The sequence below is a fragment of the Cynocephalus volans genome, chromosome 8 (genome assembly GCF_027409185.1).
Source record: "Cynocephalus volans isolate mCynVol1 chromosome 8, mCynVol1.pri, whole genome shotgun sequence".
Taxonomy (NCBI): Eukaryota; Metazoa; Chordata; class Mammalia; order Dermoptera; family Cynocephalidae; genus Cynocephalus; species Cynocephalus volans.
This window is the reverse complement of record NC_084467.1, coordinates 73,999,211-74,023,782: the sequence shown is the minus strand read 5'-3', so window position 1 is coordinate 74,023,782 and position 24,572 is coordinate 73,999,211. Positions and strand designations below refer to the sequence as shown.

Sequence of the window (24,572 nt, the reverse complement as noted above, 5' to 3'; positions counted from 1 at the left end):
AAAATTTTTAAATTAGCTTCTAACGTTTAAAAATTGGGAGAGTTCATATAAAAATCCAGAATTCCAACTTCTCTTCAAACATTCGAAGATCGGTCAGCACAGGACCTACTTTCTCTTTGACCGCAATTTACTGTAGCTGAGAAACAGCTGTCCAAAGTTTTGGCATGTGTTCTACAGTTTGCCTGCAGTCTTCACCCCTCCTCCTTCTATTCCTGACCTTGAAACCAATTGCCAGTTGCCATTTATAATTTCATTTGAATTGTTCTTCTTATGATGAGGTCATATTTATCACTTGCATTATCTTTATAAAACGGAAATGTGAATGGTAGATGGAAAAGGTTACATGTCTTATACTTAGTCTACTTCATTCATTTGTATTTCTGGCCTTTTAAGTATTTGTTAGCTGCCCTAATTCTGCACAGTTGTGTTTAAAGTCTGCACAGTATTTTGTTGTATAAATGTATCATTTATTTACCCAGTCTTCTACTATGGAACATATTAGTACTTTCTGGGTTTTTGCTATTGTAAAAAACAACTTATAAGTGAATCTTTGTACACATCATTTTTTTATTAGGATAAAGTTTTAGAAGTGGGGTTTCTGTTTCAAAATATACTTTAATTTTTAAGACTTCAGATGCTATATTGCCAGATTGCTTGGTTGTAGTATAAATTGATGTAATCTTCTGGAGAGCAGAGTATGGGAGTGTTCACTTCCCTACATCTAAGCCAACATGAGGAATTGTAACTTAAAAGAAAAGTTTTGCTAATATAGTTAGTACAAACAAATAATGGGAATTCTGGCTAAGAAGAATTTTTCATCTTATCTGCATAAATAAGAATTGTACTTTATTTTAAAGGATATATAGGAATATTACTTAATACAACACATTTATATCTTGAGCCAAATCATGTATCATGTATCTTGTATATGAAGTAATGCAAATACCTCAGTAGAACTTGGGAAGCCTTTAACCTTGATCCTTACATATACCCATATTATTTATAATTATTATTATTAATCTCTCTACCATATTCTGTGTCTGTGCTTGGGAATAAATATTGCATAATCCTTCTGTTTTGAAGCATGTACAACTAATTTCTTAACACATTCGTTTTATATTTGCTTTCATATTTTAAATTAGATGCTGTTTTTATATAATTTGCTTTTTAAGGAGATGCCTACATAGAAAAGTGCCAGCAGCTGGACTAAATGTTTCACTGCTGAACTAGTTCCTCAGGTATCCTGGCTCTGGAGATTGCTATGGGAGACTGGTTGACTGTTACAGATCCGAATCTGTCTTCAGGTAACCAAACCTAAAATAATTGCAAACTAATGCAGTAATTGTAAAGGTTAATTTTTCAACAAAACTTTAAAATAATTACCACAAATATTGATGTGACTAGAGAGAGACATAAATAGTTGTAAAATAAAGGAGAGCTAAGAATGTGCCATAATTAGTGGGGTTAAATGGTTTGGATGGGTAATAGGTTACTTGGTCATTATTATTTTTGAGGGAAATGAAGTTGAAATATGTTCAGTGGCTACTTCAACCTGTTTCTCTGATTTTTTCCTTTAATCACATAAACTATATGTGGCATAGACAAGTGGGTTTTGTTCTTGTCTTTGTATAAACCTAAAGTGCTGTAAGTTAAGGTAGTATATTGCCACTTAACATGCCTCCTAGGAGCAGTACTTTATAGTTGTATCTTTTGGAGAAAAGTGTATAGTTTTCATATAAAAATGAAATCTTTGTCCCAATTTAAAAATTACTTTATATGTATATATATAAATATAATTTAAAATCTTCAGTAATGGGTTGGTTAGCTTTACATGTATTTTTATAAATTATTTATGTAAACCCTTTTATTGATTTTTTTCAGAAAGCAAAAATATCTCTCAATATACCTCAGAAACAAAGATGTCTCCATCAAGTTTATACTCACAGCAAGTGCTATGTTCTTCAATACCTTTATCAAAAAATGTGCACAGCTTTTTCAGTGCCTTCTGCACAGAAGAGAATATTGAACAAAGTATTTCATACCTTGATCAGGTAACATGTTTTTTGAAAGAAGCAATAGCATAAATCATGTTATATAATGAAACATATCAAAGTTAGGAGAAAAACATTTGTCAAGCATAAGTATATTGTTATGTAGTGGCCTGAGACTTAGATTTGCAGAGACCCTTGGTGATCATCTACTCTCGATAGTTAACTTGTTTGTTTAGAGCAGCTTGGGCCTCCCTATCACCCCAGGGAATCCTACTGAGAGTCCTGCCCTCCTTTTATTGATACAGAAATGTAAGTGCTATGCTCCGGGGCACAGGTGATTGTAGAACAGAGGCTAAAAGAGCCTAGTTCTCTTTAATTCTTTGTCCTTTGGGATATTTACTATTTTCTTATCCTGAGATATCAGCATAGTCTTCAATTTTTCTTAGAAAAGATTTCTTCTTTATTTCTTTACTAAGTTGTTAGGTAACCAACTTTTTAAAAAATTGACTTATTTACTTTTAAAATTTTTAATTGATAAAAATTATAAATGTCATGTACAAGATCTTTTGAAATATGTATACACTGTGCAATGGCTCAATTGAGCTAATTAACACTTGTGTTACCTCATTTTTTGTGTGTGGTAAGAACATTTAAAATTTACTCTTTTAGCAATTTTCAAGAATGTAATACATTGTTATTAGCTGTAGTCCACAATATATTTGTTGCACAATAGATCTCTTGTACAGTAGATCTCTTGAACTTATTTCTCCCATCTGACTGAAACTTTATATCCTTTGACCAACATCTCCCCACATAACCAACTTTTAAAACATTTTCTCCTACCAGGAACTCACTACCTTCGGTTTTCCTTCATTATATGAAGAATCCAAAGGTAAAGAGACAAAGAGAGAATTAAATATAGTTGCTGTTTTAAACTGTATGAATGAGCTACTTGTACTTCAGCGGAAGAACCTTCTAGCTCAGGAAAATGTGGAAACACAGAATCTGAAACTGGGAAGTGATATGGATCATCTACAGAACTGCTATGCAAAACTTAAGGTAGAAATTGTGTATCAATCTGTATTTCAATGCCATTTTATATAATTCAGTGCTATAAATTTTCATTGGCTTTATCAGACATATTTTAGGGTTAATTTTTTATTTTTTATTTTTGGTGGCTGGCCGGTACAGGGATGTTGGTGTTATAAGGCTGCGCTCTAATCAACTGAGCTAAGTGGCCAGCCCTAGGGTTAATTTTTAAAAGCTCTAGGTTTTGGTTTTTTTTTTAAACTGGTAAGGGAAAGTGAACTTAAAGTAATTTGTGCAAGTCAGTCATACTGCTTTCTAATATCTATATTGAAGGCATTAATTTTATGAACTGTTTAGTGACTTGCCAAATCTATAGAAAGTTAGATTAGGAAATATTTATGTCTGAGGAAAATAAAATAAGGATTACCCCACACCATCTAATCTTTCTTAATAAAGTAGATACTTAATTTAAAATAGTCTTATTGCGAGAGGCTCCATCAGTTAATTCCAAGAAAAATATTCTTGAAGCATCTATGCTGAAGGAGCTAAAGCTCAATAATGAAGTCAGGCCAGATAACTTCTAACTCTCAGAAGTCCCTGGGGCTCTAGAAAAGACCATAGAAAAATGTTTTGGAAGTTTGTTTGTTTCTCTGAAAAAAAGGAAATATTTTTCACAGGGCCATTAAAATGTAGAACATTTGTTGTTGATTTCTGGTTTTCTTCCTTTCCTTTACTTTCTTTTGTGTTTTCCTTTTTTAAAATATTTGTGGAGAAGGAACGAGGTGTTCAAAAATCATGGTGTAGTAGGGACTTATATTATGGTTGTATATTATTAAGGATGTCATATAATCAATCTAAGCCAAATTTTTTTCTAAATATACTAGTCTGTATGTATACTCTCAGAAAATGAACTTTTTGTTTTTCATCTGTTGGTCCGTGCTTCTTTACTTTTCCTTATTTTTCTTCCTGTATATCCTCTCCCCACCCATCCCCTCCAAGAATATGTAACAACAATGAAAAACAAACACAATAACCTGCTCAGAATCTTGAATCTCTGAGCTCTGTGAGAGAATAGTAGGATCTCTCTGTATAATATTTGAGTATCTTCTAGTAGGGAGTATGCTATAAATGAGTGGCATAGAGTTGGTCTGTATGTGAACACTGGAAACATTTGGGGCTTGATTTAGAGAAGCATCTTAGCTCCTCAGTAACACCTGCCCCTACCAGCCTGTCACTGTCTAATGCTATCTTATGTTGTCTTCAGCTCATATACAATGATAACAGTATGTTTTCTCTTTAATAATGTTTTTAGGTTTTTGTACATCCTATAATACCTATGGGATAGAGATTAGCCAATTATGTGTCTTGGCTAAGTGGAGAACTGTGGTGGGCTGGAGGAGATAGTTGTTACCTCCCAGGCTTATAAAAAGGCTATGAGTTGTATATACTACTTTAATCCAGATCAGAAAGACCTATGGAAAGCCTTATGAATTAGGCTGATCCACAGTTGTAAAGCTAGAACATGGTGTTTTTATATCTGGGCACTCTTTGCCACAGGTCTAGTGAATAATTATAATGATGTTGGTAACTTGGGGCTACTGAGCCTTTCCTTTAAGGAGTAGTTATTTATTAGGACTACCCAGAGCACATTGTTTTTTCCAGGATGTCTTCTGAAACAGTATTTGACCTGGGGCAGAATCTGTTATTTTGTGCCAACTGTGGAGAGAAATGTGTATTCAGTATGAAAAGTCACCGATCTATCCTCTAAACATTTCTAGATCTACCAAATGATTCATTTAATTTGTTGAACAAAATTTATTGAGTATTTATGTGCCTAGGAACTGGGTCTCAAAGATGAGTGAAACCCCAGTCCTGCTTACAAGGAGATTTCAGTCTAGTGGAAGGAGACACATTGAACTGTAATTCCTTGCATCATTAATTATTCTTAATGTAGGAGGTAAGAGAAGGCTCCACTGAGAGGAAACACTTGGTCTAAGATTTGAAGAATGAGTAGAAGTTTGCAAATGTTTGGAAAAGACATTTTAGACAGAGCGTATAACTTGTATAAAAGCATGAAGACATGAGAGAGTATTGCCCTTTCAGGGAACCACAGATGGCTCTGTAGGGGCTAAAGCATATGGTATATGATGAAGAGTGATAAGAGGTCAGGCCGGAGCCCAGGCTCCAGGTGATAGGAAAGGCATTGTACAGAAACAGGGAGGAGCTGTAAACAGAAGGAAGACATTGTGTAAATATTTGCATTTGGGATAGAGGTAGGGGGCTGAGAAAGCCTGGTGACAAGGATACCTGTTAGCAGGCCTACACCAGGATTTGGACTTGAACTGGGTTGTGCCAGTGGGGATAGTAGGTAAGAGTAAGATTTGAAGAAAACTTAAGAGGTAGAATGGGTAGGATTTTATGAAAAATTGAATTTGGGGAATAAAGTCATGAATTTAAGATACCATCCAGGTCTCTGTCTTGAGTTACTGAGGATGTTGGTGTGATTCACTGAGGTAAAGGAAGGAAGGGTATGTGCAGATATGCAGAAATGATGCTGAGTTCAGGTAAAGTGTTGATAATCACTGAGTGAATCTGATTTGGCAAATATGGGAATATCAACGAGCCCACTACCTTAATACCAAACGGCCTGACGTGAAAGGAAGTTTTATACACTCCAAAGAAGAGGGTGCCAAAATTTCTGACTACTTTAGAGTTATGTGAGTTATCCTCCTAAATTTTCTGTATCTTCTCGATATCCATTGTTATAGTGATTGTGCAAGTTGTTATTTATGGTCAGTTATGACATAACTTGAATGGCTTTTGTATTTTATGAAGATACGAGTATTTAAAAAATGTTCTAGATGAGTGGCCTCATGCAGAGTTTGGCACAGTTCCTCAGGGAGTGTGTGGAATGGATTGAAAATGAGCATCTTATCCCATATCGATTCTGGTGATGCTTCCATCCCTCTCTGGAAAATACTGCCTGCAGGGGAGAAGCGGTGTCGTGCTATATATAGTCCCACCCTTTTTGACCTGAAGTGTTGCCACTTTGCTTGGCTGCCCATCTTCTTCAGACTTAGCTCTGAATCACTTTTGGCTCTTTCTCAAAGCTAAATCAAATGCACTCTCAAAGAGTGGTGATGTTCCTATACCTGAGGAGGTCTTCAAGTGTGTGCTGTAGAAATGTTAAAAAGTATTTAAATTTTTTTTCATATGTTCGGTGGCAACATCACATCACTGGAATAAGTGAAGGGCTTTTCAGAGAACCACTTTGAAACTCTTTTGTATATACGTAAAAAATTTGGTATTTTGGTATTTAAATTAAATAAAAATTGATATTTAAATTTAAATAGGGCTGGCCAGTTAGCTCAGTTGGTTAGAGTGCAGTGTTGTAATACCAAGGTCAAGTGTTTGGATCCCCTTACTGGCCAGCTGCCAAAAAAAAAAAAAATGGCATACCAGCCAGCTGCCCAAAAAGTAAAATAAATAAGTAAATTTCAATAAATTTTGTGATTTTATGGTATAAAGCTTTATAATAATTGCTTTAAATAAACTTTTTATGTGCTACTAAACTTTAATTTTATTAACAAACACCAGTATGTATAACTTCTTGTTACTGACCCTTTAAGAATTGTTCTGAATCTTATGTTATTCTGAATCCTATGTTAATTTTAATCAAAACTGCATATGGATGTTTTAGGAACAGCTAGAAACTTCCAGGAGGGAAATGATTGGGCTTCAGGAAAGAGACAGGCAGTTACAGTGCAAGAACAGAAATTTACATCAGCTACTGAAAAATGAGAAAGATGAGGTAAGTTGTGAGTTATTGCTGATGTGAATTTTTGCTTTTTTGTCATCTGCGGCGACCACAAGAGCCACTTCACTGTAAAACAGAAAGAACAATTTATTCATCCTGCATCAAACTGGTATGGTGGACCTCTGTGTACAGTATTGTATCATATTTAACTGAGAGACAGGAATGCTCCCCCTCACAGCCTTCCAGCCCCTGCCCCCAGTGGATCCATTTACCAGTTCATAGCTGGTAACAACCAGTGTCCTGTACTGTTCTTCCTGAGCTCATGTTCACTGTCACTTTTTCTCAGAGGTGAGGGTGCTTTAAACGCAGATCTTTTATTCTCTACTATACCTGTATTTAATGCTTAACATCCTCCTCCTCGCACTGTCTTAAATATTGACGTTGTTCAGTCACACGCTTACTTGATTAAATGGGCACAGGAGCGATTCACATTAAAAATCTCATTTCTAGTAAACACTTAACCAAAAAAACTCATATCTGGGGCAAAAGATTTCATAATTTTAATTTTTGCTTTAGTGGTTATTTAGTATTTTGACCTATAGAGTTAATGCATTTGAAAATATTTTTTAATTTATGTAAGAAGAAACCATTATGTTTTTATTGCTCCGCAGTATAGTCTCTGATTAGTAAGTGGGTAATTAAGTATCAACTGCAGGGTTGCTTATACATATTTCCTTTTATTTCACAGAAAATTTTGACTTGATCTGTTGATTACACTTAAATGGTTTGAATATAGGTCATCTTTGATAGTGATTAAGTTAATCATGTTAATCACTAACAGGGATTGAGAATGGCTATGTAGAGTAGAACATACTTCCTATCAAGAGCTGCCTGAGATTCCATAGTAGATATAAACTTTGAATAGCAGTGCCTGGCACAATAGGTGCTCAGCAAGTGTTTGAACTGGATTCTATCTGCTGCTTGGACTTATTCTTACTTGAGAACTGTTTTTGATCAGAGAAAAATAAGCCTGTTTACCTACTGTCATGTGCCACTTGATAATTCACCTTGTCATCACAGATTGATAAAATAATTGCAAGTCAGTAGTATAAGGAAGCCTAAAAACAATCACGTAAATTCTGTTTCAGACGAAGATTTAATCATTTTAATACTTCCGTAAGAGTTTCTGGTTTCTAAATTATCAGAGTTCGTATGTAAAGTAAAAGGTATACAAGATAATTTAGAAAGTTAGCACCTTTGGAAATTTTAGAATTAAAAAAAAACTTTATGTGATTCATTTAATGGTATTTTTAAAAGTTATTTCCACTGGTTATGGAGAAAGAAGAAGCATTCTAGAATTATAAAACTATTCTTCAGGGAAATGAATACTAGGACTTCTTTTTGTTTTTGAACTAGTAAATTTTAACTAGGTTTAGCAATCCTAAGGGGACTCATTTGATAGAAAATGCTCTTTTCAGGTACAAAAATTACAAAATATCATTGCAAGTCGAGCTACTCAATATAATCATGATATGAAGAGAAAAGAACGTGAATACAATAAACTAAAGGAACGTCTGCATCAACTTGTTATGAACAAGAAGGATAAAAAAATAGGTAAGCAGTTGGTTAAGATACAGTAAAGGGCATAAGTAAGCTATTATGCTAAGAAATAAATGTAAAGGGACTGATTACAATAACTCATGTTCTTTTCATGCTTTATACAATTGATTTCTAGATGATGTATATCATATAAGCTTGAAATTGAGACAACTGGATAGTGAAAAGTCATTTTGCTTTGCTTCATTAGTTGCATAATTTTTTAACATGGCAGGTGTAAGATTAATCCATAGAGAAAAACTAAGCCAGAGGACACTCTAATCTTCCATAGCAAAGAACTGATGATCCTAAAATCAGAACTACCTGAGTATCAAAAGAAGTATGATTTTAGAGTTAACTTCATAAAATTATTCATCAGACCAAATCACTCATATCAATTTGAGTTCTTTTAAATAAGTTTAGCTGTGTGTTTTTGAAACAGGTAGTCAAAAGAATGGACTGTGAAAGTTATGCCCATGTATGTGTCTAAGGTATACTTTTTTCTAGTATTAGTCTTTTGAAAACTTTAATTTACAACTGCTTCATCAAGTATGTTTATAATTTCAAGTAAATAGTATAGATTAAAAAGTAAAACTACACATATACAAAAGTAGAGCTGCATACAATTTTGGCTGGCCTGGTATAATTAAGGAAACAGGAAGTCTGTGCCTAATTTATTGAAGAGTGGTTTCCAAGTGGATTATAGGCTGTCCTCTAACCTATATTATACAGTGATACCCCTAAACTGTGTTTCCTAAACTGAACTTGGGCTTGGCATACAACAGCTGATGAGCAGATGTTTCAGGCTGTCACATGGGTCTACCTGCTCTTAGCAAGTGGTTCAGTGTTGACTGCACCACTGTCATCCTGTACAGCAGAGCCGTTGCAGGTATTCGAATATTTTATTTTAAAGATTATTGAAAAATAGAAAATGGAGGTGCAATAATAAGCAATTAAGACAAGGTTGGAAATCAAGTATTCTGAGTTAATAAATCTTATTCATTTGGACACTCATTAGTTTTTAAGGTTGGTTAGCCTCATGTTCATTCATGAAGGAAAGAACAAAATTAAAGAGCAGGATGAAATGCTGAAAGTATAAAATGTAACATTTAGCTAGAGAAATTTATTAAATATTTAACTTGGAGACAAAGCCCTTCTATTATAGTTGGTCCCAATTTATGATGGTTCAACTTACAATTTTTTGATTTGACGATGGTGCAAAACTATTGTGTTTTTCACTTTCGGTACAGTATTCAGTAAATTACATGAGGTATTCAACACTTTATTATAAAATAGGCATGTGTTAGGTGATTCTGCCCAAGTGTAGGCTAATGTAAGTGTTCTGAGCGTGTTTATGGTAGATGAGTCTAAGCTATGATGTTTGGTAGGTTATGTGTATTAAATACATTCTTGGCTTACAATATTTTCTTTTCTTTTTATTTATTTATTTATTTATTTATTTATTTATTTATTTATTTATTTATTTATTTATTTTAATTTTATTTTGTCGATATACATTGTATCTGATTAATGCTCCCCATCACCAAAACCTCCCTCCCTTCTCCCTCCCCCTCTCCCCCCCAACCATGTCCTTTCTGTTTGTTTGTTGTATCAACTTCAAATAATTGTGGTTGTTATATCTTCTTCCCCCCCCCCCCCCCCCCCCCCGGTTTGTGTGTGTATGTGTGTATGTGTGTGTGAATTTATATATTAATTTTTAGCTCCCTCCAATAAGTGAGAACATGTGGTATTTCTCTTTCTGTGCCTGACTTGTTTCACTTAATATAATTCTCTCAAGGTCCATCCATGTTGTTGCAAATGGCAGTATTTCATTCGTTTTTATAGCTGAGTAGTATTCCATTGTGTAGATGTACCACATTTTCCGTATCCACTCATCTGATGATGGGCATTTGGGCTGGTTCCAACTCTTGGCTATTGTAAAGAGTGCTGCGATGAACATTGGGGAACAGGTATACCTTCGACTTGATGATTTCCATTCCTCTGGGTATATTCCCAACAGTGGGATGGCTGGGTCGTATGGTAGATCTATGTGCAATTGTTTAAGGAACCTCCATACCATTTTCCATAGAGGCTGCACCATTTTGCAATCCCACCAACAATGTATGAGAGTTCCTTTTTCTCCGCAGCCTCGCCAGCATTTATCGTTCATAGTCTTTTGGATTTTAGCCATCCTAACTGGGGTTAGATGGTATCTCAATGTGGTTTTGATTTGCATTTCCCGGATGCTGAGTGATGTTGAGCATTTTTTCATATGTCTGTTGGCCATTTGTATATCTTCCTTAGAGAAATGCCTACTTAGCTCTTTTGCCCATTTTTTAATTGGGTTGCTTGTTTTCTTCTTGTAAAGTTGTTTGAGTTCCTTATATATTCTGGATATTAATCCTTTGTCAGATGTATATTTTGCAAATATTTTCTCCCACTCTGTTGGTTGTCTTTTAACTCTTTTAATTGTTTCTTTTGCTGTGCAGAAGCTTTTTAGTTTGATATAATCCCATTTGTTTATTTTTCCTTTGGTTGCCCGTGCTTTTGGGATCGTATTCATGAAGTCTGTGCCCAGTCCTATTTCCTGAAGTGTTTCCCCTATATTTTCTTTAAGAAGTTTTATTGTCTCAGGGTGTATATTTAAATCCTTAATCCATTTTGAGTTGATTTTAGTATACGGTGAGAGGTATGGATCTAGTTTCATTCTCCTGCATATCGATATCCAGTTATCCCAGCACCACTTGCTGAAGAGGCAGTCCCTTCCCCAGTGAATAGGCTTGGTGCCTTTGTCAAAGATCAGATGGCAGTAAGTGTGTGGGTTGATTTCTGGATTCTCTATTCTATTCCATTGGTCAGTGTGTCTGTTTTTATGCCAGTACCATACTGTTTTGGTTATTATAGCTTTGTAGTATAGCTTAAAGTCAGGTAGTGTTATGCCTCCAGCTTTATTTTTTTTGCTGAGCATTGCTTTGGCTATTCGTGGTCTTTTATTGTTCCATATAAATGTCTGAATAGTTTTTTCCATTTCTGAGAAAAATGTCTTTGGAATTTTGATGGGGATTGCATTGAATTTGTATATCACTTTGGGTAGTATGGACATTTTCACTATGTTGATTCTTCCAATCCAAGAGCATGGAATATCTTTCCATCTTCTTGTATCCTCTCTAATTTCTCTCAGCAGTGGTTTGTAGTTCTCATTATAGAGATTTTTCACCTCCTTGGTTAACTCAATTCCTAAGTATTTTATTTTTTTGGTGGCTATTGTAAATGGGCAGGCTTTCTTGATTTCTCCTTCTGCATGTTCACTATTGGAGAAAAGAAATGCTACTGATTTTTGTGTGTGTTTTTTTTGTATCCTGCTACTGTGCTGAATTCATTTATCAATTCCAAGAGTTTTTTTGTAGAGGTTTTAGGCTGTTCGATATATAGGATCATGTCATCTGCAAACAGGGACAGTTTGACTTCATCTTTTCCAATCTGGATGCCCTTTATTTCCTTCTCTTCTCTGATTGCTCTGGCTAGTACTTCCAACACTATGTTGAATAAGAGTGGTGAGAGTGGGCATCCTTGTCTAGTGCCTGTTCTTAAAGGAAAAGCTTTCAGCTTTTCCCCATTCAGGATGATATTGGCAGTGGGTTTGTCATATATGGCTTTAATTATGTTGAGATACTTTCCCTCTATACCTAACTTATAGAGGGTCTTTGTCATGAATGAGTGCTGAACTTTATCAAATGCTTTTTCAGCATCTATAGAGATGATCATATGGTCCTTGTGTTTGAGTTTATTAATATGGTGTATCACATTTATTGATTTGCGTATGTTGAACCAACCTTGCATCCCTGGGATGAATCCCACTTGATCGTGATGAATAATTTTACGTATGTGTTGCTGTATTCTGTTTGCTAGTATTTTAGTGAGGATTTTTGCATCTGTATTCATCAAGGATATCGGCCTGTAGTTTTCTTTTTTGGTTATATCTTTACCTGGTTTTGGTATCAGGATGATGTTTGCTTCATAGAATGAGTTTGGGAGATTTGCGTCCGTTTCAATCTTTTGGAATAGTTTGTAAAGAATCGGTGTCAATTCCTCTTTGAATGTTTGGTAAAATTCTGCTGTGAATCCATCTGGTCCTGGGCTTTTCTTTGTTGGGAGCCTTCTGATAACAGCTTCAATCTCCTTTATTGTTATTGGTCTGTTCAAATTTTCTACGTCTTCACGGTTCAGTTTTGGGAGCTTGTGTGTGTCCAGAAATTTATCCATTTCCTCCAGATTTTCAAATTTGTTGGCGTATAGTTGTTTATAGTAGTCTCGAATGATTCCTTGTATTTCAGATGAATCAGTTGTAATATCGCCTTTTTCATTTCTAATTTTTGTTATTTGAGTCTTCTCTCTTCTTTTTTTTGTTAGCCATGCTAATGGTTTGTCAATTTTATTTATCTTTTCAAAAAACCAACTTTTTGATTCGTTGATCTTTTGAATTGTTTTTTGGTTTTCAATTTCATTCAGTTCTGCTCTGATCTTAATGATTTCTTTCCGTCTGCTAACTTTAGGATTGGATTGTTCTTGTTTTTCTAGTTCTTTAAGGTGAAGTGTTAGGTTGTTCACTTGCCATCTTTCCATTCTTCTGAAGTGAGCATTTAATGCAATAAATTTTCCCCTCAATACTGCTTTTGCAGTATCCCACAGGTTTTGGTATGATGTATCATTGTTTTCATTAGTTTCAATAAACTTTTTGATTTCCTGCTTGATTTCTTCTTGGACCCATATGTCATTAAGTAGAATGCTGTTTAATTTCCATGTGTTTGTATAGTTTCCAGAGTTTCGTTTGTTATTAATTTCTAGTTTTAATCCATTGTGGTCTGAGAAGATACATGGGATAATTCCAATTTTTTTGAATTTATTGAGACTTGATTTGTGACCTAATATGTGATCTATCCTGGAGAATGATCCATGTGCTGATGAGAAGAATGAATATTCTGAGGTTGTTGGGTGGAATGTTCTGTAGATATCTGCCAATTCCAATTGGTCTAGAGTCTTGTTTAGATCTTGTGTTTCTCTACTGATTCTTTGCCTAGATGATCTGTCTAATATTGACAGTGGAGTGTTCAGGTCCCCTGCTATTATGGTATTAGTGTCTATTTCCTTCTTTAGGTCTAATAGAGTTTGTTTTATAAATCTGGCTGCTCCAACATTGGGTGCGTACATATTTATGATTGTTATGTCTTCTTGATGGATCAGTCCTTTTATCATTAAGTAGTGTCCCTCATTGTCTCTTTTTATGGTTTTTAGTTTAAAGTCTATTTTGTCAGATATAAGAATAGCCACTCCAGCTCGTTTTTCTTTTCTGTTTGCATGGTAAATCTTTTTCCATCCTTTCACTCTTAGTCTGTGTGAATCTTTATGGGTGAGGTGGGTCTCTTGTAGGCAGCATATAGTTGGGTCCTGCTTTTTGATCCAGTCAGCCAGTCTGTGTCTTTTAATTGGGGAATTTAAGCCTTTAACATTAAGAGTTGTTATTGAAAGGTGTTGATTTATTCCTAGCATTTTATTGGTTGTTTGGTTGTCTTAGGTGTCTTTTGTTCCTTGCTTTCTGATTTACTGTTTGGTTTCTTTGTTTGTTGGTTCCTTAGGTTGTAGATAGTGTTTTTGTTAGCTTGTTTTCTCTTCACGAATGCCATTTTTATTGTACTAGCGGGTTTAGATTTTTCTTGGGTTTTTATGGCAGTGGTAGTTATTTTTCAGGAACCAAACCCAGTACTCCCTTGAGGATTTCTTGTAAGGGTGGTCGTGTGGTAGTGAACTCCCGCAGTTTTTGTTTGTCTGAGAAATATACTATTTGCCCCTCATTTCGGAAGGATAGCCTTGCAGGGTAGAGTATTCTTGGCTGGCAATCTTTGTCTTTTAGTATTTTGAAAATATCATCCCATTCCTTTCTAGCTTTTAGGGTTTGTGATGAAAAGTCTGATGTTAACCTGATTGGGGCTCCCTTATAGGTGATTTGACGCTTCTCTCTTGCAGCTTTTAAGATTCTCTCTTTGTCTCTGAGTTTTGCCAATTTGACTATGACATGTCTTGGAGAAGGCCTTTTTGGGTTGAATACGTTTGGAGATCGTTGAGCTTCCTGGATCTGAAGATCTGTGATTTTTCCTATACCTGGGAAGTTTTCTGCCACTATTTTGTTGAGTATGTTTTCAATGGAATCTCCATTTTCCTCCCCTTCTGGAATACCCATGACTCGGATATTTGAGCGCTTGAGGTTGTCTGATATCTCTCTCAGATTTTCTTCCATGTCCTTGATTCTTTTTTCTTTCTTTTTGTCTGCTTGTGTTATTTCAAACAGCCCATCTTCAAGTTCAGAGGTTCTCTCTTCAACTTCGACAAGCCTGCTGGTTAAACTCTCCGTTGTGTTTTTTATTTCGCTGAATAACTTCTTCAGTTCAGCAAGTTCTGCTACATTTTTTTTCAGGACATTGATTTCCTTGTATATTTCCTCTTTCAGATCCTGTATACTTTTCCTCATTTCATCATGATGTCTAGCTGAGTTTTCTTGTATCTCATTCAGTTTCCTTAGAATTATCACTCGAAATTCCTTGTCAGTTATTTCAAGGTCTTCTTGTTCTATAGGATCTAGAGTATGAGATTTATTAACTTTTGGTGGTGTACTTTCTTGATTTTTTGTATTTCTGGTGTCTTTTTTTTGGTGTTTATTCATTGTGGCAGGGGGTTTCACAGTCCACTGGTTTAAGACTAATGACTAACTAGGATGTTGCTGTGGTTGCCAATTTGGTATGGCTCCCGCCGTGACTGCTCAGTTGGCCTCTAGTGTCTTGTGTGTGTGGTTGCCTCGGGTCTTGGGCTTCTCCGGGGATCCACCTTTCTGGTCAGCTTGTACTTTGCTGGGCTGGTGGATCACGTATCACAGGGTGTGTGATCTCTGTTGAGCTTTCACTTTCTGTACAGTACTTCTCCCCGTTCCGTGTGCTCTGGCCCAGGCTGTTAGATCGTGCAGTGGCGACCCCACAGGGTGTGTGGTTTCTGTCGAGTCTCCGCCTCCCTGGCCGCACGTCTCCCCCCTCTGTGCACACTGTGCTGGGCTGGGGCGTGTCTTCTGCACCCCTCCTCTATCAGCTGGGCCTTCAAGACCCTGCTCAGCACCGCCTCGCCCAGGAAGTCTACCAGGTTTCTGCTAGGCACAGACGACCGGTCTCTCTGGGTGCCTTTGTAGCACTGTGTAGATCTTTCTCGGGTCTTGTTCACCTTTGTATCCCCCCGGTATAAACCGAGTCTAGTGCCCGCCTGCAGCCTGCTCTCCGGCAGGTTCAAGCGGACCTGGGAACTCTCCTACCACACTATTCCCAACCAGAAATTCGTTAGGCTTTTTTCCAAACTGGTGGTCGCAGAGATGGTATCTGCCTCCCAGTAACAGGAAGTTTACCGGGGCCGGAGTCCAGGGTGTGGTGGAGTGACAGTCGGCCCGCCTGTACTTCCTAGCCCTCCCAACACTGGTCGGGACGCCCCACACCCCCAGCCCTGCCAGAGAACCGCGGAGGGAGTGGGAGAGGAGGTCGGCCCGCAGGGTCCGGAAAGCCCCGCGCCAGGCCAAGCAAATGGGCTCAGTGATGGCCGAGCAGGGCAGAGCTGCCCGCACCTGGGAAAATGGAGGCAGCACCGTGGCAATGAGTGGCCTGGTGGTGCAGGCGGGAGCCGCGTGGGCATCCACCCCCCGAACAGAGCTCTGCCAGGGATCACTCACAGTGCTGTGCCAGGTCGGGCGCTCGCTCTGTCTCTGGTTTGTTGCCTTCCGTGTTCTCGGCGCTGCCGCCTCGGGCTGTTCAGTCGCGGCGCCGCTCGGGCGCTCCCAGGAATCTTCTTTAATGCCAGCCTGAAACCTCGAATCCTGAATAGGGCAGCTGGCCGCCTTCAGCGCGGCCCCAGCCTCCGGGATCCTGGCTGCATCCACAGCAGCCCTGGCGCCGTGTTCCCTGTTTCAAGACTCACTTTTGCAGCTAAGAATCAGTTCTTTTCCTGCTCCACACTTCAAAGCTGTTGCCTGTAAATGAGGCAGCCTCTCCTGCCGGGGGCAAAGTGGCGTTGAGCCCCTACGACCGGCCAGCAGCAGCAGTCCTCCCTTAAGAGATGGCCAGAGGAAGGTCCACAAGTTTCCCGGCTGCCTGAGGCCCAGTGGCCACCTTTTCCACCTCAGCTACTCCGCGCCAGCCGCCGCAGCCGCCGCCATCTTGAAACTCCCGGCTTACAATATTTTCAAACTTGCGATGGAGTTATTGGGACTTAACCCCATTTTAAGTTGAGGAGAATCTGTATAGGGGTTTTGCTGTTTCCTGTTCCAAACCCAATTGAAAGTGACATTATTATAGTGATTTCATTAGCTCTAAAGTTACAATTACTTACTCTCATCTTATTTCATTCTTAAACCAGATGCTTCCATTCCCACCTGTGGCAGAAGGGACGTTACTAGTGTCAGCAGCCTTGACTCCTTTGATAATGATAATGATGATGATAGGGCTTGGAAACTTCTTCTGTAAGGGTGCAGATAGTAAATATTTTTGGCTGTGTGAAGTCTATAGTCTTTTGTTGCACCTACTTATCTCTGCCATTTTAGGAAAAACCTTGCCATACACAATATGTAAACAAATGGATTTGGCTGTCTTCCAGTAAACCTTTGTTTACAATATCAGGCAACTGGCCTGAAGGCAGTAGTTTGCCAACCCAAGATAACAAAATTAATAGCGATAATAAAATAACATTTATTAAGGACTTACTGTGTGCCAGATACTGTGTTCATCTCTCTGTGTTAAGTGCATTCAACCTTCACAACAACTCTTTGGTAGATATTCCCATTGTATTGCTGATGAAACAGATTTAGCAGTTAAAGTAACTTGCTGGGATCTCTGTGTTTACAAGTGGTGGAACTAGAACTTTAAATTAGGGCTGTTTGAGACCAAATCCTAACCTATATAACAGGTTGACTTATGTCCCTAATGTGTATAGAGTACATTAGAATTTTAAACACTTAATACATATGGTAAGAATTGGTTTTGTTTTTGTGTGTTCATGTTTGTAGCTATGGATGTTTTAAATTATGTGGGGAGAGCTGATGGAAAAAGAGGCTCCTGGAGGACTGGTAAAACTGAAGCCAGGTAAAGTCCAATTTAAATTGATAAATTTAATCAGACTTTTCTTTTTATACTGCATTTCATACTGACAGTTTCTTTCTTAGGAATGAAGATGAAATGTATAAAATTCTCTTGAATGATTATGAATATCGCCAGAAACAAATCCTGATAGAAAATGCTGAACTTAAGAAGGTTCTTCAGCAGATGAAAAAGGAGATGATTTCTCTTCTTTCTCCCCAAAAGAAGAAACCTAGAGAAAGAGTGGATGATAGTACAGGAACTGTAAGTGGCTCTTTCCTGTCTAATACAGTCTTTGATTGCTAATTAGAACAATTAAAATACTAGATAGGTGTTCTCAAGGGGGAAACTATTAGTATTTTGAACCTAGATGCTCACTGCTGTGCTACCCCAGCCACTGTGATGACCAAAGAAGTGTCCCGATGTGTTTCCAGACACACCCTGAGAAATGATGGAGATGATTTTTCTGGGGACTTAATTCATGGCAGCCACTATGATAAACACTTTATAAGCATCGTCTTATTTTATTCTTATAATTTAGATACTGTAATTACCCCATTGTATAGGTGAGGAAACAGGCACAATGAATCCAGAGCTCATGCTCATAACTAGTGTGCTGAACGTCCTTTCAGTGGTTTTTGGTATAGTGTACTCTACTTTTCAGAGAGTGAAACTTGCAACTTTGGGAATAATCATTCAGTTCATAAATTAATTGAATGTTTATTAATTCCATTACCTGGAAAGAAAAAGCTAAAAAAATGTTAAGTGTTGATTTAATAGTGTGGTATGATGTGTAAAACAGACCAGTTATCATAGCAATCAAGGAAGGCATCACAGAGAAAGTGACATTTGAGCTGGTTCTTAAAAACTACGTAGATATTTTTGAGGTAGAAAACACGGGGTAAGGATTTGATGCAGGCAGAATAATAAATGCAGAGGTCTGAAAAAAGTCACATAATGTTGAAAAGTTCTTTTAACTTAATTGACTTACATAAGTTTAAATTCTGGGTTTCAGCAAGTTCACATTAGTGATTAAAATCTGAAAATAAAAATGTCAATGGAAAATACTACTTACCAGCAAGTCAACAGAATTTGGGGTTTTTTTGTTTGTTTTGTTTTGTTTCTTTGGTGGCTGGCCAGTACAGAACTTGTTTTTTAAACCCATCTTTGAGGATTATTTATTTGGTGGTATCACAACTCATAAACTCATCCTACTGTCTACTTTTTTTTTTTCCTTCTTTAAATATTTGTTTTTAATATTACTTTAATATTTTATTAAATTCCCAATTGGGTGCCAGCTTCACCTCTTATATTTAGTTAACTTTTCTTTTACAGTCTTTCACGTTTAGTCAGTTCTTAACATTCACTAATACCTCTCCAGGGTTAGCATAGTTTCTGTTATTGCTGTGGTTTCTTCAGTTTTGGGCCCAACCTTTACTAGCCTCTCATTACCAGCTTTCCATAAGCAAAAGTAAGTAGTAAACAAGGAACTCTTTCTCAGATAATTAAACCCTCCTCTCCCCCCATTACTGAGCCAGTTGGTAGTATCCTGTATGAATTGTCATAATTCAAAGGTTTAAGTTTGGAGAAATAATAATCTTTAGATGTATTTCTTATTTTTAAATGATCCATTTTTCTAGCTCCTTTTTCTCTTAAAATTTAAGTAATTCCATCATTCCTTTCTTTTAAGGAGAAATTTTGGAGCACTATAGCAAGAGGAATAAATTATAACCTAGGAATGCCTAGGCAGCATCCAGGTTTCATTTATTTGTTATTTTGCTTGCTTACTTAGTTGTAGCCAAAATATGTATCTAAAATTCAGTTTAAATGAATTTTTCATTTTCATTTTGTGGCTATAGAGTTTTATTCAATCTGGAAAATGTGCAGTAATTATTATTTTTTTTAACAACAGATTTGAGATATTCTGATAGGCTTTAAAATGTATAGAAGAGAAGATGTGGCTCCTTGAAAGAGTTACTGGCAAGTAGCTCCTGAGAATTGATTGGCAAGAACCAGAATCTCAATGAGCCACACCCTAGGCCTTTCCCTCAACTGCTCAACTTGGAGATCTTGACCTTTGCTAGCTCCTTGCAGACCTCAGACTATTGAAACAGTTCTTCAGACTTCAGTTATTCCTTCATTCCTGCTGCATCGACAAGTGGGAGCAGTCTAATCAGCCCTCCTTTCTTTTCATTTTCTATCTTTTCTTCTTTTTCACACAGCAAGACTTTTATTCAAATTAGTAAAGTTTATCTATCTACCCCACCTTCCTGAATGTTAACGACAAAATAGGACTAGTTTATCCAGATGCAGATTACTATGCCATGTATTATTTCTCCATGTTCTGCTTTGATTCTACATGATCATATATCAATAAAGTTTGCTACATTTTCCTATGATTTCATGCCTTGGTAGAATATAAGGAAAAATATCTCCAATTGTATAAAAAATTATATGAGGAAAATAAGATTAACAATTGCTTTTACTTTGGAGATTATTTCATGGGTTTATTGTTTAAGTAGCCTAGGATTAAGGGACAAGTTGATCTAACTTCAAATCTCAGTTCCACCTCTTGCCTGTGAGACACTTACTTAACTTTTCTAAGCCTCAATATCCCACATTGTAACATGATTTGAGGATTAAATAACATGTGAAAACATCTAACATTAGGTAGTGAATAGCTTCTCCTCAAACAGCTCCATGACTCTTGTTACTAACTAATACTCAAATTCAAACCCAAATTGGGGAGTTTCTATCTAAAACATTAATTGCTTCTTCTTAAGATATTTATGTTAAGTACTGAGTCATATATGCATAAGATACAGCACAGCCATGATTTTGATAAAGTTCTCTCTGTTAATCAATCTGATGACTGCTGCCTGAGTGTCTAAAGCCATTTTAAGATACTGTTGTTTCTCTTTTCATCTCTAACCACTCGTAGGTTATTTCTGATGTTGAAGAAGATGCCGGGGAACTGAGCAGAGAGAGTATATGGGATCTTTCCTGTGAAACTGCAAGAGAGCAGCTTACAAACAGCATCAGAAAACAGTGGAGAATTTTGAAAAGTCATGTAGAAAAACTTGATAACCAAGGTAAAGTGCTGCTTCAGTACATGTAAAGTGAGTTGTGACATTTATAGTAAGCTCTTAATTTTCAGTCACCACTTGGAAAGCTACATTGTGGGCTCAGACTTTTGAAGTTTTTGAGCTCTGGTGGATTGCAAAGCAAGATTTTACATACTTCTAGATGTGAGGTTTTTGAACCTCACTGAGAAAAATACACTTTGCTCTCAAACTTTCTTTGAAAAGAGGACATCATGTATCCATCTGCTCTGAGGACAGTATACAACTGAGTCTCTTTTACTAAATCTTGAATATCAAGAAATATTCATTGTAATTTAATATAAATATGAACCTTTATGTTTACTCCTTGATACTTGCAGATTACTAGGTTTCTAATTACTTCATTTAGAAATTATTTTCAAAATAATAGATGTCAATGCGAAATATCAATTAAGAAGTATATAAAGTAGAATATCCAGGTCTCTATGCCTATATGTAACACTTAAGTTTGATGCATATCTTTCTAGACTCTTCTCCATGTATTTGCAAAATATTTATTTTAAAATATATCAAAAACAAAAATTTAGCATTGTATATATTTTTCTTCAGTATGCTTTTTGTTTTAGACACTCTCTTTTATTATAAATAGATCTCTTAATATTTTACATTTTTTAAAGTTTGCATGCTTTCAAATCAGGAAAATTAAATTTTCTGCTCAGTAAATTAAGTCTATTTAAAGAAAATTTATTCAAAATTGTCAAAATCACAAACTCGGTGTCAATTGTCTTCAGTAGTAAAGAGCAATCAGCAAAATTATTATAGTACGCACATTAATTTACATGAGCTTTTGTTCATTTCAGTCTTTGTCTATTAGTAAATAGCAAGTATTTTGGACTTCATGTTTGTTGAATTTAATATGAGATCACTAGATTTGTAGCAGTGCATTGATCTTTGAAGTAGTGTCAACAAGAACATAATTTATGAATTTGTTAATTATTTTCCTCTTCGGTGAATATAGCCAACATTGTGTATTTTTAATTAGGACATATTCATAGATAAATATAGAATACAAATTAAATGTTGGCAATAGAACTCTGTTTGTAAGGATATCATTTAGTCCTAAAATAGTATGAATTTATAAGTGTCATGAACCCCTTATAGTTGCTTTACTTTTAAAATTTTTTTCATAGCATTATTTTAAATATAAACTTAATTATATTACAGCTTATGAAATTTTGAAAGGCCAAGGGAAATAACTGCCTTTTAGAAAACCTACGAGATGCCAGAAAAGGGAAATTTCTGAGAGCCTTGATTTTTAAATGTGTGTCCAAAAGCACCATAAATTAAATGGTGGCTGCAAAGCCTATACCAACTTACTGGTTTTTTGTTAGTATCAAAGGTACACTTAGAAGGTTTTAATGATGAAGATGTAATCTCAAGACAAGACCATGAACAAGAAACTGAAAAACTCGAGTTAGAAATTCAGCAATGTAAAGAAATGATTAAAACTCAGCAACAACTTTTACAGGTAAAAGTAAATTACCTTTTAAAGATGTTCTCCCTGTGATAGGTCAGAATATTACTGAATCTTACTAGATTTTTATTCCTTTGTTTTATAAGATCTGTAGTACTTGGCATTTTTTCGTATCTAAACTAAGTTCTTTGCTAACAGATACATTACATACCGTTCTTTAAATAGTCCATGCTTTGCCATTTGGGGGTAGTAGCATTTAGGAAATGAGAATCCTCTTTTGACTTTCTGATTCTTTATCATTTCTGTCCTTGCCCTAAAGTTTGACCTGCCTTCCCTTGCTTTCATGTCAACTTGGAGTGTTGTGGGGACCCTCTGGAATTTACTATGTTTTAAAATTTAATAGCAGCAGCTTGCTACTGCATGTGATGATGATACTACTTCACTATTACGAGACTGTTATTTGTTGGAAGAAAAGGAACGCCTCAAAGAAGAATGGTCTCTATTTAAAGAACAAAAAAAGAATTTTGAGAGAGAAAGGAGAAGCTTTACAGAAGCTGCTATTCGCCTAGGATTGGAGGTATTTTAAACAATTGTAGAGTTTTTGAAAATTGAGGGAGAGGAGTCCTCAGTAGAATGCTTTTAAGTTCTTTTTTTAATTGTTTCTGGATATCCAATTTTTTCTGAAGTATTTTACTGGTCATCTCATAAATAACTTCAAACAGAAGGGAGGCTGAGCACATGAATTAGAGAATAATATCTTTTTCCCTTTACCAGATTTGGCAATTGAAAAAATTTTTAGAAAGCTATCAGCTTTAATTATCCCTTTCAGATTGGCTTTCTACTGTTATGTGTTTAGTTTCACACAAGAAATCTCTTTTGGGCATCTGTCCTTTATCCACTATCAGTATGTGTGGTATCAGAAGATAGTGCAGCCAAGAGCATCTTTGTAATTTACAAAAAAAAAAGGAAGTACAGTAAAAAATAGTTTTCTCTGTTTCCAATCCTTCATCCATCCATGGTAATGGATTGCATTGTTATATATATACACTTCTACAGCTTGCTTTTTTTTTTTTTAACTTAATGTATTGACTACATATTTCTCTTCCAAAAATGGTATGGTATGGGGTTTAAAAAAAAAAACCAAACCTATGCAAAAAGATGCAAATGAAAAAATGTTCCCTTATCCCCAGTTTCATTACTAAGAGGTAACCATTGTTAGGTTTCTGTTGGTAATTCTTCTGTAGTATTTTAACTTTAATATATTTCAACTTTTTTTTTCTTGATGTCAGTCTATTTATATCCCTGCTGTGAAAGATAAGGAATTTAGTGTCCTTATAGTACCTGCCACCTACACTCTTCTTCATCTACATCTGATTCCTTTGTAATATTGTGTTACTTTTGTTCTTCTGGTTACCTTTTTTTTTTTTTTACTTTAAATAAATAATATATGTAATGTTTCCATTTCATGATGGCTGAACTTCAGACAATATCAACTTATCCCTGCAGTGAAAGATGAGGAAATTCTTGTAGTTACCCTTGTTTCACCTCTGCTTGACTCTGTACTTTGTAATTGTTGTTTATGACGTTATTTTTCATTAAGTGTTATCACATTTATATTCTATAATATAATCCAGGTATAAGTACTTTGTCTAAAGTTTAGACTTAAAAATTGAAAACTAGGAAAGAACATTAATGACATGATTATGTAAATATTGTTAATTCTATACCCAAATATGTTTAGACACATAGAAGAGAAAATATTCTATATTATTAAGACTTTGTCACCCAGAAGAGATGTATCACTGTTTAGTGAATTCTTTGACTTTCTTTGTAGCTTCCTTTGTGATTTCTGCAATCAGATTCAGCTGCTGCCATGTCCTTACATCTCATGTTATTCTTTTTTAGGTTCCTTTTCAGTTTGCTATGTTACCTTCTTGAGTAATTTTTTCATAAATAGTGTATGAATGATAAACATTCTGAATCCTGGAATATCCAGAAATATATTCATACTTGATTGGTTTGGCTGGATTTCCAAATTTTTCCCTCAAAACTTTAAAAGAGTTGTTCTATTTCTTCTAATGTTTTGCTTTGCTAATGAGGAGGCTGATTGTAACATAACCTATATTATTTTGTAGATAACCCTGTGTTTTGATTTTTGTTCTCTACTCTGGGAATTTTGGGGATTTTCTATTCTTAAAGCTCTGAAATTTTACCAGGCTATGTCTAGAATAGTTCCTTTCAACCTGAAGATTCTATATTTCTTCAATTTAGGGAATTTTATTTTTTCTTTCTTTGACTTTTCTGTGTTCTGGAACTTCTATTAGATATTTGTCTTACCTACAAATGTTTGGCCTTCTGAATTTATCTATAGGTTGACTTTGTGTTCTAAATTCTGGATATGATCTTACCTTTATCTCAGGAATCACCAAACTGGTCTTCAGGGTCAGTTTTATTATTTACTTTTTAGCCAATTAAGCTTTTACTTCAGAATTTATCTTTTAAATTTTC

The 24,572-nt window shown here is 35.8% G+C and overlaps 1 protein-coding gene across 5 annotated transcripts in view; it reads left to right on the top strand.

Moving 5' to 3' along the window:
- Positions 1-24,572, top strand: part of SSX2IP (SSX family member 2 interacting protein) — a 49,428-nt gene that overhangs the window by 19,435 nt on the left and 5,421 nt on the right. For 3 of the 5 annotated variants that reach the window (XM_063104983.1, XM_063104981.1, XM_063104982.1), the window contains 10 exons: positions 1,173-1,304; positions 1,882-2,051; positions 2,838-3,050; positions 6,721-6,831; positions 8,256-8,391; positions 17,459-17,534; positions 17,615-17,792; positions 20,470-20,620; positions 21,982-22,118; positions 22,468-22,641. In XM_063104983.1, the coding sequence (XP_062961053.1) occupies positions 1,262-1,304; positions 1,882-2,051; positions 2,838-3,050; positions 6,721-6,831; positions 8,256-8,391; positions 17,459-17,534; positions 17,615-17,792; positions 20,470-20,620; positions 21,982-22,118; positions 22,468-22,641 (1,389 nt within the window). In that variant the 5' untranslated portion in view covers positions 1,173-1,261. Of the gene's footprint in view, positions 1-1,172; positions 1,305-1,881; positions 2,052-2,837; positions 3,051-6,720; positions 6,832-8,255; positions 8,392-17,458; positions 17,535-17,614; positions 17,793-20,469; positions 20,621-21,981; positions 22,119-22,467; positions 22,642-24,435; positions 24,507-24,572 lie in introns of all 5 variants that reach the window. The other 2 variants (XR_010024200.1, XM_063104984.1) reach the window with 2 other exon arrangements.